This window comes from Gorilla gorilla, chromosome 13 (assembly GCF_029281585.2).
Source record: "Gorilla gorilla gorilla isolate KB3781 chromosome 13, NHGRI_mGorGor1-v2.1_pri, whole genome shotgun sequence".
Lineage (NCBI taxonomy): Eukaryota > Metazoa > Chordata > Mammalia > Primates > Hominidae > Gorilla > Gorilla gorilla.
In genome coordinates this window covers 123,665,475-123,679,817 of record NC_073237.2, presented here as the reverse complement: position 1 = coordinate 123,679,817, position 14,343 = coordinate 123,665,475, and the positions used below count along the sequence as shown (strand labels likewise).

General features: G+C 43.7%; 1 protein-coding gene and 1 pseudogene across 3 annotated transcripts in view; one reads left to right on the top strand and one right to left on the bottom strand.

Annotated features, from left to right (window-relative positions):
- The window catches only part of GARNL3 (GTPase activating Rap/RanGAP domain like 3), a 170,291-nt gene that overhangs the window by 91,984 nt on the left and 63,964 nt on the right, over positions 1-14,343 (bottom strand). For all 3 annotated transcript variants that reach the window (XM_019033704.4, XM_055351193.2, XM_055351192.2), the window contains one exon: positions 10,465-10,539. In XM_019033704.4, the coding sequence (XP_018889249.1) occupies positions 10,465-10,539 (75 nt within the window). The remainder of the gene's footprint in view (positions 1-10,464; positions 10,540-14,343) is intronic.
- Positions 570-1,508, top strand: LOC109028354 (density-regulated protein-like; annotated as a pseudogene).

The following is a 14,343-nucleotide window of genomic DNA, read 5'->3' as shown; positions in this document are numbered from 1 at the left end:
ACAAAATACAAATTACTGAAGGACAAGGTCAGATGGTATAAGGAAGGATTTCCCCTCCCTTTTTACCCATTAGGAAATTGAGGCACAGAGACACTGAATTGTAAACCAGAGAGTGGTAGAGCTGAGGTTTGAACCCAGGTTTGTTTGACTCCAAAATAGTCTCCATTATATCATAGTGCTGCTCCACAGCTAAACACCAGCACATGTGAAAAAGATGGGGGGTGGGCAAAGTAGCATATTGTAGGTTCATAATGAGTCATTAGGGTCCATAAAAAGAGGTAGAGTGTCTACAGCAAGGAAGGGGATGAGCCTGCTCCACTCTGTGGCTGTGTGGAGCATGCCCAGAGCCCTGTGTTCGGTTCTGAGCACTTTGGTCCAAAAGGTTCAATAACAACCTCACATGTGTGCAAGGAACAGCAATAAGGATGACAATGATGGAACTGATCCTGTGTCTTAGGAGGAAAACAACAGATGTCACATTGAAGAGGGCTCAGACTTACAGTCTGGGGCTATGGAGAACATAAATAGAAACTCTGAGTGGAAAATACAGACGATAGTTTCATGTGTTGCTTCAACTGGCAATAGCAGAGGGAACCACCTGGGTTTGTGAAATGGCTGGAGACATTTCTGAATCCAATGGGGCCAAGTGCAAAGGAGACCTAAGGAACAGGGCCGAGTTAGATGCTGATTAGCCACTGTGAGTCCTTTATTGTGGAGTCTGTTCATTACCAACAGGCTACTGTAAATACATGCCTAATGTTGCTAAATGTAGATAATGGTTAGAGAAGAATTTTCCAAATGAATCTGCAAAACTTACTGTAGAAAATTTACCCAAACAGGGCCGGGCGCGGTGGGTCGCGCCTGTAATCCCAGCACTTTGGGAGGCCGAGGGGGACAGATCACTTGAGGTCAGGAGTTCAAGACCAGCCTGGCCAACATGGTGAAACCCTATCTCTACTAACAATACAAAAATTAGCCAAGCGTGGTGGCGCATGCCTGTAGTCCCAGCTACTTGGGAGGCTGAGGCAGGAGAATCGCTTGAACCTGGGAGGTGGAGGTTGCAGTCAGCGGAGATCCCACCACTGCACTCCAGCCTACGTCTCAAAAAACAACAAAAAAAAGAAAATTCACTCAAACAAGAAGCTGGAATTAATGAGGGTCAAGGAACAGCAGGGGCAGAAGAGGAGAATAAAATACAAAAGAGAGGTGAAAGGGGTCAAATAAAACAAAGAAAAGAAGGCCATACCAGAAAAGGTTACACAGCCAAAATTCCCAGAACAGAGAAGAAACATGTAACATGAATGTGTGGCCTCTAACTTTTGAAATTGATCTTAAAAAAGCACAAAGATTTTTTGCTCAAAAATTGTGTAGTGCCTCAGTAACAGAAGAGGAAGAAATTATCATTCAGGAAGACTTTACAGATGACGTAATTGATGTTATTCAGGAAAACTGGCCAGAGGTAAATGATGACAGCATTGAAGATCTTGGAGAGGTAAAGAAGTGATTTCAAAAATCTGTCTGTTTTTAATGACCTGAGCTTAATCTTGATATGGCCAAAGGGAGACAAGCCTTTAAAAAAAATGTATATATGGCCGGACGTGGTGGCTCATGCCTATAATCCCAGCACTTTGGGAGGCCGATGCAGGTGGATCACCTGAGGTCAGGAGTTCAATACCAGCCTGGCCAATATGGTGAAACCCCATCTCTACTAAAAATACAAAAAAAATTGGTTGGGCACGGTGGCTCACACCTGTAATCCCAGCACTTTGGGAGGCCGAGGTGGGTGGATCACAAGGTCAGGAGATCGAGACCATTCTGGCTACGGTGAAACCGGTCTCTACTAAAAATACAAAAATTAGCCAGGTGTGGTGGCTGGTGCCTGTAGTCCCAGCTATTTGGGAGGCTGAGGCAGGAGAATGGCATGAACCCGGGAGGCAGAGCTTGCAGTGAGCTGAGATCACGCCATTGCACTCCAGCCTGGGTGACAGAGCGAGACTCCATCTCAAAAAAAAACAAAAACAAAAACAAAAACAAAAAAATTAGCCAGGTGCCTGTAATCCCAGTTACTCAGGAAGCTGAGGTGGGAGAATCGCTTGACCCTGGGAGGCAGAGGTTGCAGTGAGCCAAGATCGCACCATTGCACTCCATCCTGGGTGACAAAAGTGAAACTCTGTCTCAAAAAAAAAAAAAAAAAAGTATATATATGTTCTACAGTAAAACTGCAGACTACCCTCATCCTTGGCATTTTCACTGTTCTGTACAAGGCTGCTTGTTTTTTCATTGCCAAAGTCAGATAAACACGGGAGACTGTCACGCTTATGCATGGAATAGAATTTAGTCAAATAAAAAATTCTGGTCATTTGGTACTAACTTTTCTCTTTCTTTTTTTTTTTTTGAGACAGAGTCTCGCACTGTTGCCCAGGCTGGAGTGCAGTGGTGCTGACTGCAAGCTCCACCTCCCGGGTTCATGCCATTCTCCTGCCTCAGCTTCCCGAGTAGCTGGGTCTACAGGCACCCGCCACGACACCCGGCTAATTTTTTTGTATTTTTAGTAGAGATGGGGTTTCACCATGTTAGCCAGGATGGTCTCAGTCTCCTGGCCTCGTGATCCACCCGCCTCAGCCTCCTAAAGTGCTGGGATTATAGGCGTGAGCCACCGTGCCTGGCCTGACTTTTCTCTTTCTCTCTTTTTAACTTTATTTTTGGAAAAGCCCTGTAGACTTTTTGTGGGAAGCATTTCTGTTGACTATTTTACAGATCTAAAGTTGAGTGAATTTTCTGAAAGAATTTGAATTTGGCTTCCTCACCAGTAATACATCTTCTTGCTTCTTTGATGTGATAATCTTGAGATAGGTGAGAATCTAATAAATTTGTGGTTGAATTTGCTTCACTGTTAGCAAGTTAACTCTGGAGGCATAATAACATACTGTCGGTAGGACTTTTTTGAGCTACTCTGGAGATTATTCAGTAAATTATATTAAAAGCCTTAAAACCACATGTACTGTTTGAACCAGTAAGCCACTTCTTTGATATTATTCTAAAGAAATAACCAGTCTCGCATAAAACTTATGGATGAAGGTGTTCATTACAATATTATTTATAATATAAAAAATTACAAGTATAAAATGATAGAAATGAACAACTGGGAAATAAAGAAGTGATGGTGTATCACGTGGTAGAGTATTATGCATAGAGTTAAAAACCATATTTTCTAAGAAAACCTGGAAGCAGGCCGGGCGTGGTGGCTCATGCCTGTAATCCTAGTGCTTTGGGAGGCTGAAGTGGGTGGATCACCTGATGTCAGGAGTTTGAGACCAGCTTGGCCAACATGGTGAAACCCCGTCTCTACTAAAAATACAAAAATTAGCCGGGCATGGTGGCAGGTGCCTGTAATCCCAGCTATTTGGGAGGCTGAGGCAGGAGACTCGCTTGAACCCAGAAGGCAGAGGTTGCAGTGAGCTGAGATTGCGCCATTGCACTCCAGCCTGGGCAACAAGAGCCAAGACTTCGTCTCAAAAAAAACCCAAAAAACCAAAAACAAAAACTTGGAAACATGTTTGGTGATATCAAGTTGGGGCAGACCCCAGATACATTTTAGACATTTATTATCATCGCTGTTTTGAGTGGAAGGCCATTCAGAGAGGCTAGAGGTTTTTGTTCCGGCTATAAATTGTGTGAGTAATTCTATTAACCAAATAAAAACAATATACACCCATGCTCAACAGACAGTTTGGGAAATAGCAATTGAAACATGTCTTTCTCATAAGAGAAACTGAACAGTTTTAATGAGTACACTCGATGAATTTAAACTCTAAGTCGGGTGCTGCAAATTGAAAAGAAGACTTGTGTTTTAAATTGCTATAGACAGCTTTAAGAAACTTAGAATCCATGAAGCCACTGTTTATTGCCATGCAAATTACAATCTGGAATGACTTTTTAAAAATAAAAAAATGTGTAATAAAGATGTAAATTTTAAAAATGGGATTCTGCATTAACTGAATTTTACTAAATAGAATTACCTGGTGCAGCAAATTTATCCATCAAGATCATTCGGTATGTGTTACGTATGTATTCTGTTGGTGCTAGAAGATGTCTATGTGCCTATATCAACACATGTGACTTCATGTAAAGCTTCTTAATGTTCACAGTTCTTAGCAAATGCAGTTTCAATTCATAGATAGCTAGCAATGGATGCCGTTATACTATAGGAAAATGTAGGATTAAAATTGTCCTTGTGTTAAAAAAGAAAAAAAGAAAAAGAAAATATAGGCTGGGCTCAGTGGCTCACAGCTGAAATCCTAAAACTTTGGGAGGCTGAGGTGGGCAAATTACTTGAGCCCAGGAGTTTTAAGATCAGCCTGGGCAACATGGCAAAACCCCATCTCTACAAAAAATACAAATATTAGCCAGACGTGCTGGCCTGTGCCTGTAGGCCCAGCTGCGCAGGAGGCTGAGGTTGGAGGATCACCTGAGCCACGGAGGTCGAGGCTTCATTGAGCCATCACTGCACCACTGCACTCCAGCCTAGGTGACAGAGGGAGGGAGACCGTGTCTCAAAAAAGAAAAGAAAAAGAAAATACAGTAGACAGGTGAATTATGTTCAATAAAAAGACCTTTCTAGAAATTAAGAGATTCTGAAAAATGGATTTAACTGCTTTAGGGGTATGGTATAATGGGAATACGTATTTGGTCTTTGTTAGTGGTTCCTAGCACAGAGCTCCTGAGTGATAAGGGTGACAGGAACATCTTTTGTTCTAAGGAGGGGACTCACAGGGGGCTCCTAGATAGCTGCAGGATAGGGGGTGGCTGCCAGAAAGACTAAGCCTTGATTGGAAACTTGGAACTTTCAGCTGCATACCCCAACCTCCAGGGTGAGAGAGGGTTTGAAGATTGAGGCAGTCATCCATGGCCAATGATTTAATTAATCATGCCTACCTGGCCAGGCGTGGTGGTTCATGCCTGTAATCCCAGCACTTTGGGAGGCCGAGGAGGGCGGATCACCTGAGGTCAGGAGTTCGAGACCAGCCTGGCCAACATGTGAAACCCTGTCTCTACTAAAAATATAAAAATTTGCTGGACACAATGGTGGGTGCCTGTAATCTCAGCTACTTGGGAGGCTGAGGCAGGAGAATTGTTTCAACCCAGGAGGTGGAGGTTACAGTGAGCCAAGATCGCACCATTGCACTCCAGCCTGGGTGACAAGAGCAAAACTCCGTCTCAAAAAAAAAAAAAAAAAAAAAAAAAAAAAATCATGCCTACCTGATGAAACCTCTATATAAACCCCTAAATCATGGGGCTTAGGGAGCTTCCATGTTGGGGAACATATTGAAGTACTGAAAATATGGATACAACTGGAGAAGGTATTGAAGCTCCATGCCACCACCCCCATACCTTGCCCTATGCATCTCTTCCATCTGGTTCTTCCTGAGTTGTACTCTTTATAACAGACCAACCCCTGGTATTGGTCCATAGCCTCTTAGGAACTGGGCTACACAGCAGGAGGTGAGTGGTGGGTGAGCAAAGCTTCATCTATATTTGCAGCCACTCCCATCACTTATATTACCACCTGAGCTCCGTCTCCTGTCAGATCAGCAGCAGCATTAGATTCTCGCAGGAGCATGAACCCTATTGTGAAATGCACATGCGAGGGATCTAGGTTGTGTGCTCCTTATGAGAATCCAATGCCTGATGATTTGTCACTGTCTCCTATAACTCCCAGATGGAACCGTCTAGTTGCAGGAAAACAAGCTCAGGGCTCCCACTGATTCTACCTAATGATGAGTAGTATAATTATTTCATTATATATTACAATGTAATAATAATAGAAGTAAAGTGCACAATAAGTGTAATGTGCTTGAATCATCCTGAAACCATCTCCCACTGCCTGGTCCGTGGAAAAACTTGTCTTCCACAAAACTGGTCCCTGGTGCCAAAAAGGTTGGGGACTGATGCTTTATAATATATCAGTAATAGTAAAAAAAAAAAAAAAGGGCTTTCATGAATTCTGTGAGTGATTTTAGGGAGTTATGGAAGCTGAGGAGGAGGCTGTGGTAATGGCTACCTGACTTTGTAGCCAAGTTGGTAAGAAATGTGGAATGTAGGTAATCTGGGGACCCAATGCTTGTGACTGGCTTCTGAAATGAGGACAGTCTTGTGGGACTGAGCCCTTAAACCTGTGGAGTCTGACGCTAACTCCAGGTAGTCGGTGTGAGAATTGAATTGTAGGACACTCAGTTGGTGTCAGAATTGATTGGTGTCAGGAGGAAAAAAGTCCTATAAAGGAGGTATCAAGTTTCCCATTACTGGAGATATACTCAAGCAGGAACAGATCAGCTAACTGCTGGCAAAGCTGATGCAGGAACTCATGCACTGGGAAGGGGATTGGCCCAGATGAACTCTAAGGCAGGAAAGTATGGTCCATTCTGATGGATGCCAATCTGCAAACTGTTTACTAGCCCATGACAAGGTGTACAAGACATCTTTACAGTGTTCTGACATGCCTGTGGCATGTAAGTACATGCTCAGTGGATTCATCTCATGAAACAGTCCAGACCAATCTGGATGACATCCAATTCCTTGATGAGTTGCATAAGGTGGGTTCTGTGTACTAGTTATGCAGAGTAGGACCAGATACTTAATTTCCTGCAACTGACCGGAAATTAAAAAGATGGACAGTCTGAGAAGCACTGTTCAGAGGCTTGGCCTCACTGGCTGTCGCTGGTAAGGGCTTTCTGACGACCCCATCTTAAATAGGGCTCTTCCTGTTTCTTTGCACCATGGTCCTCTGTTTTTGCCACAGTAGTTACCAAAATTTGCAATCCTTCTACATGTTTGTATTGGTTACTGATGGCTCTCCCTGCCATCTGCAGGCCCCTAGGAGCAGGGACTTCAGCAGGCTTATTCAATCCTACATCCAGGGCTCAGCCTGTCTGGCACTAGGAAATGACCCTATGAATGCTAGTTGAATGAATGTTTTGTCACATTATATGAAAAGCACTCCCGATATAACTTATGTTTTTGGTAATGGCAGGCTACGTTATTCAGATCAACCCTCCCACTGAAAAAACTAAAAGTACTAGAAAAATATTAAAATTATCTCCTTAAAAGCACTGGAGGCCGGGCGCAGCGGCTCACGCCTGTAACCCCAGCACGTTGGGAGGCCAAGGCTGGCAGATCATGAGGTCAGGAGTTCGAGACCAGCCTAGCCAACATGGTGAAATCCCGTCTCTACTAAAAATACAAAAATTAGCCAGGCATGGTGGCTCACACCTGTAATCCCAGCTACTTGGGAGGCTGAGGCAGGAGAATTGCTTGAACCCAGGAGGCGGAGGTTGCAGTGAGCCGAGATAGTGTCACTGCACTCCAGCCTGGGTGACACAGCAAGACTCTGTCTTGGCCAGGGGGAGGGGTGGGAAAAAAGCACTGGAGTGCTTACCAGATTGTAGGAGTTGCCAATTAAAATTGAAAGGCAAGTGGGAACCCACAGAGGTAAATGCAGCATGAAAGTCCTTTTTGGCTTGAGGATGTTTGTCAATCCCAGCAAAATTGAATTTGGATTTTGGTGACCTTGTGGGGGACAAAGAGTCAAATCCCAAGACCCACTGGGGTAGGCAAGTCCAATAGGAGCCCTGCCCCACATTATGCTAGGATCCCAAAGGGCTGCACACTCAAGGAAGAGGGAATCAGAAGAAACCACCTCCACCTCCAAAAACTACAAGGAAGTTGTCACAGCACCGAGCAGAGCTGAGCAGGGGAGTGTCTCTGAGGTGTGGTGACCACAAGCCAGCTTTCACATAAATCTGTAGTTGTAATCTGCAGCACTTTGGTAGTTTAAAAGGTCTCAAGCTGGGTATTTGGTTTAAAGGTATCTGGCAAAAGCAAACATAAGTCCTCCCTACCAAAAAGCAACTCATCTTAGGCTTCATATTATTCCTAAAAAGTAATTTTCAGGAACAATAAGCACACAATCAGGCAGCCTAGCACACGCAGAAGCACATTACATGAGGAGCATAGGCCAGAGGAAAACAGTGAAACAACAGCCACAAAAACTTCACATGTTGGAATTCTCGGTCGCAGATGATAAAACCATTACACTATGTTTAAAGAAATAAAAGACGAATTTGACATTATCTCAAGGGAACAGTAAACTATAAAAAGTGACCAAGCAACCTTGGATTAGGCAATGGTTTCTCGGACATGACAACGGAAGTGCAAGCAATGAAAGAAAAAAAATAGACAAACTAGACATGATCTAATCTTAAAGCTTTTGTGCTTCAAAGGACACAACCAAGAAAGTGAAAAGATAACCCACAGAATGGGAGAAAACTTTTCCCAATCATATATCTGATAAGTGTCTAATTATCCAGACTATATAAAAAACTCTTACAATTGAATAATAAAAGGACAAATAACCCCAAAACAAAATTTGCAATTTGTTTGTTCAGAGGTTTGAGAATTTTTAAGCAACTATATATAGTGAGTCCTTTACTGCACTAACTGCTTTACCTAATTCAGAGAAAGCCAGCTGTTTTTTCCCTCTGGAAGTCAAGTGCCCATAAGGTCTTTTATCAGGCTAGAAAGTACCATTGGCCAGAAACTTTTAACTGAAGACCACCAATACAAAACAGCCAAGGTGCTCCAATGGAGCATCATGCTCAGTAGTTTTGGTGGAAATAAAACCTAAAACAGTATTCGATCCTTGATATTATATTTCCAGAGAAGCAATTTGAGACGGACTGTGTTTTGAACACAACAGACTGCAATGACTTGTGAAATCAGTAACTCCCCCAAATTGTTCCCAAGATGTCGACTGAACTGCCCAAGGCCACATTGCTGGTGAGTTGTAGGGCCATGATTTGAACCCTGTGAAGTCTGACTCTTAAGCCACTCCTGATCATGACCCAAGCATAGGTTATTTCTAACCCCTGACTGGGTCCCAGAACCTATCCTCTGGTGTATGGCAGGGCCAGGTGAGCAGTGTTTGACTGCCAAGTGTATGGTGATTAAGGATCACATGAAGGCCCCATTGATGTCTTTCCTGGGAGGTGTGTATTTCCTCTAGACACTGGATGCGGCAGGGACCAGAGTTGTGCTTACGTAGGGTGGCAAAGCCCAGTTTGGTTTGTCCATTTCAGGCCGGGCTGAAGTTCTGCAAAATTTTGGTAGCAGAAAGATGTCTCAAGGTATACAGCCTCCATGGGCTCTCAAAGTAGAAACTCGGCATGGTGGCCGCTAGCTTTCCAAGCACTGGAGAGCAATAACTCAATGCCTCTGTGCCTGGCTTAGCTCCTGAGAACCCTTGGCTGCCTGAGCTTGTGGTGGTGAGGCTATCTAGTCCCAGGGGCCAGGCCATTTGGAGAGGGATGTTTCTAAGGTTCAGAAGCAAAATTCTCCATGAGTTCCTTCTTCTATGTGGGTCAGCTAACATCATTCTGAACAAGAAGTATGTGGGTACCTATTCAGGGGTATTCAGCCTCCATTTGGCTAACATGTCAATGGCAAGGGCCAGGTAAATGTACATGGCTAAGGCCAAGAGTGAAAACATGCAATCACTTCCCAAATGTCATGGGCTTTCAAGTTAAATTCATAGCTCTTTACCGAGAATTTGCATTAGGAGGTGGTCAGGAGAAAACTGGCAATGTGGCAGTGATGACAATAACAATAACCATCAATAGCATCATAACTAGCACTTCTGAAGCTTACTATGTGCCAGGCATAGTGCTAGGAGTTTCACAAACATAGCTCACTGAATTCTTGCAATAATCTTGAGACAGTTTCTAATTTACAGATGAAAAAAAAATGAGGCTCAGGGTGGCTGGGGTCCTTGCCCAGGGTCAGGGTCAGGGAACTAGAGCTATGATGAGCTACTGTGCAAAAAGGCAGCAAAGAAGAAAAAGGCTGGCGAGTTTTTGCCATACTCTGCAGTTTAAAGGGTAGACCCCGTGGGATAGAGAGGGTAGTGGCAAAAAAAAAAAAAAAAAGCAAGGTGAGTCCCTGTGGCCTGCAGCAAGGAAGGCCCAGAGAGCCCAGAAAGTAGGCGTGGCCCAAGGAGCAGTAGACAGTACCAGCCTCTTTTCCTGGTGACATTTTGTCATTGCAGTAATTTTTGGCATCTCCCTCCTGGACCCTGGCACTGCTCGGATGGCTGTGCCAAGCTGATCAGCCTGGCAGAGGAAGTACTGGGACTCGGGACCATTCACAGAGGGTGGCAGAATTGTCTTTGGTCCCACTGCTGGCAGAACAACTTCCTGTGTCTACCTGGTTTTAACATAGATCTTTTAAAGGGTATGTGTCACCCTATGAATAGCACCTTCCATGCCAGAATACTGACATTTCCCTTCCATTTGCTTCAAGCAAAGCTCTGAAAAGCTCTATTTACCTCTTCCAGAACTCTTTCACTGCTATATCCCAGGCACTATAATCATGTGCTTGGTGGCATTACAGGAAGTGGGGAGGCTTCCTTACCTCATCTGAAGAGCCATTTTCCACTCTGAATCTTCCAGCCCTTTGGATGGCTCCATCAGCATCACTGGAAATAAGCTAGGGGGGAAAAAGCATTCAATTAGGAAGCATTTACAATGTCTCTTCTATCTGTATGTAATTATCCTATAAGTAAGCCACATCTAAGGACACAGGCTGGAGTGCCCAGCCTAGAAGCTAACAGTTTTTTTAAAGCTCTATCAGGCAGGTACTCATACAGTTGGCTCCCACTGTCCTTGGGAACCCAAGAGTAAGGAATGCCTAACCTGCAAGAGTGGAAAACAAGAGCATCACATTTTAATTGGAACACATTCCAATACTGATGCTCCCAGCAAAAACAATCTTAATACACACCACATGTGGACAAGTGGCAGTTCACAGATGGCAAGACCAAAAGCCAACTCTCAAGTTCAGCCGCCTTCACAGGAAAGCCTAAAGAACAATTAGTGGCTGGCAAGAACTCAAGGCTCTACTACCATCGGAGAAAGCGCCTGTGCTTCATTCAGTTTTAAACAGTTTCCAAAAGGCCAATTAGTCCCTCCCCAGGCAGGCAGACTGTGTTTTAGCTCTGGCAAGGTGATGCTTGCAAATAGACAGTCTCCAAGGGGCCCAATGTTCGAAAGAGGTGAGTGAACACACCAGGGCTTGGCACTTGAGTCCAAAATTACTGACTCAAGATTTAACTTATTTTCTTCTTCTAGATTTTCTCAGTAGTGACTTGGGAAAGCAACACATCTTTTTTTAGCCTTTAAATCTACTCACAATTTGCAACAAAGATCTGCAGCAGACTCATCAGAACGCATCTGCCCTGAGGGGCACTTCTCACCTCTCTAACTCAGAGCTCACTCAGCAAAACAGAAATGTGATTTCTCAGGAAAGATGGTTACCTCATGTTTTCACTAGTGCTTAAGAGATACGATGGTATAAAAATTAATAGAAAAAAAATTAGGGAAAAACTCCAATGAATTTTCTCAAGGAAAATTATTTAAAAGAGATTGATAAATTTTTCCTACGATAAATATAGAAACAGTATCTGGTATTTGTTGAATGCCATGCATTCTTTTGCTCTGAATATGTATTATCTCGTTTAATTCTCATAATAACAAAAGGTAGGTATTATTATTATTCTCCTTTATGAATGAGGAAACTGAGGCAGAGAAGGGTAAAATAACAGTCTACAGTCACTTAACTAGTTAGTACAGGTAGAGCTGGGATGTGAACAGAGGTAGCCAGACCCCAGAAACCCATTGTCCTCATCTAACCACCACCCTCCCTAACCATCTTCCAGAGAATGTCCGTGATTAGGTTCAGTTTTTATATTTCATCTTTCTCCTGCAAAATAATTTCTAAAAGCAAATGTTTTTTTGATGACATCAGATCATTACACTATTCGCTAAACTGAGGATGAGCCCAAGAGGCTGTGTAGTCATGAATTTCAACTTGTCCAAACAGAGGTCTAGCCTTTGCCCTCAGCTTCTGGGAGGTGATCTCTAAGACCTGGGAATGACCTGTGTTAGTGTCTGATTACTTAGGGGCTCTGAGCCACACTGATTTATAGTGAGGGCTTTGGGTCACACAGTATCAGCTCTACCTCTGAGGGGTGAAGGCTCAGGTCAGCCACGTGGGTGGTCAACCACATCTACGGGATCAAGCCCTGCTAAAAACTCTGGATACCGCAATTCAGGTGAGCTTCTTTGATGAGCAACATTCCACTCGGTGCTGATGTTGTCACACATCATCGCCAGGAGGAGTTAATGCTGTCTACAACTCCATCAGGAGAGGACAATGGGAAGCTCTGCAATGGAACTCTCCCGAATTCTGTCCCATGCACCTCTTCCCTTGGCTAATCTTAATGTGTATCCTTTTGTTGTAATAAATCATAAGTGAGCTTAGAAGCTTTTAGTGAATTCTGTGAGTCCTAGCAAACTATCAAACCTGAGAGTGGTCTTGGGGACTCCTGAACGCTGTAGTAGTTGGTGTCAGAAGTGAGGGTAATCTGGTGGACTGTCTCTAACTTTACAGAGGCCAATTTTAAAGTACAAGAGAAAGATAAATTTAGATATCATAGGGTCACTGCCGTTTTCACAGGGGAAGTATAGAGGATTCAGCATCAACAGCTTCTTTGTGGGTTTCTACTCACTGTTAAAATAGAGGGAAAAGCAAGTAGATTTCAGGTAGAGTGTTACTGGTATAGGCTGCCTCAAGGGCTTTGGGAGAAGCATTCTGAGATGACATCTGGACTTAGCAAGAAAAGAGCACTATGATCAATTAATAATGTCTGACATAGGTCTATAAAGACGTGGGACACACCCTCCCCTTACTTATTACCCTTAAAATAGAGGTTGCTAGAGACAGTCCTGACTATAACTAGTCTCATCTAGGAGTCGAAGGCTTGGGAGAAGAGCTGATAGTCATTCATTCATATAAAAATATAAATTAAACATCATAAAACACTATATTTTAGACACAGGCATACGTAATAATGCTCTTTTCATTTGTTGAGTTTAGAACAGGAAGCATATTGCTTGTCTTGCTTAAAAAGTTCAAGAAAAAAAGGAAGAACAAATTTAACGATTTGATGGTAAAAAGAAATTCAGCTCCCTTTGAACTCATGAAATCCATAAAGACAGAGCTCATGCTAATGGGTTTGACTATCACCTTTACCATTTTGCCATCCCCATCTTCATTCAAGTCACCATCATCTGTCACCTTGATGACCACAACCACCTCCTACTGAGTCTAGACACCCATCTACCACTGCTCCTCTCCAAGCGGCTCCTCACAACGAAGCCTGCAGCCTGGGTGATTATGCAAACTGCAAATACGACTGTGCCACAATCCCACCTCTATTCCAGCATCCCCACTTCTTCTCACCGAAGGACACATGCTTGGGACTTCCTGGCTTGGAAGGCCCTCCTTTCTCACCTTCCCCTAAAAAACCCTACTACTCATCCTTTAGTTCTACCAAAGTCCCCCTCCTTCTGTATACCTTCCCTGACCCACTGCCTGGGAAGATGACCCTGTCGTCAGTTCTTGGGGCACTCTGCAGAGTTGTGATTTACATTTCTCTGCGTGATTATTTGGTTCGCACCTGTCTTTCCTCAGGCGCTCTCTCTGCTCTCCAGCAAACTTCAAAAAGACAGCAACTACATTTACTTGTTCTCACCACTGCATCTCCAGAGCTAAGCATAACACCTGACACAGTATCGATCTCATTAAATATTCATAAACAAGAAATATGGGAATAGATGAATGCCAAATTTCTATTGCAAATGGCCAAAGGGATATAAAAACAGGGGTAAGACCTATACTGGCCCTGGAAAGCAGAGAAGGTTCATTAATCATGCAAGAAATGTCAAAGAAATTCTACCAGCTCTATCATGAAGGAAAGGCCAAAGTGAAGGGTAGGCCAGATAACCGGAAGCACCACAGGCTGGGGAAAGTCGGTTGGGCAGTAACTTAATCAAACCATGCAGGTTCACACCAACACCCTGAGCTCATGCTGGCAGGACCTGCCAGAGGAGAGCATGGGTGGGAGGGCAGTAGGTGGGCAGGAGATCCTACTGGTCACACTCAGGGCCAGCACAGAGTGGCAGTCTCAGTGTCCCCCAAGCCCGGCTGGCTCACACAGCTTGCTAACTAAAGCAGAGGGGGCTGTGGTGGCTGGGGCCTGATGAAGACCAGTACGTCAGCTGCTGTGAAAGGAGAAAGTGCCCCAGCAAACTGGGGAATGAAGAAACTAACACTTCAGGAAAAAAATCTTTTTAACACAGTAGAGAAGCTGATTATCAGGTAGCTGTCTCTGTCCATTTTCTTTCTATTGTCCTCACAAATCTTTGATCTGGCCAATTACAACTATAAAAA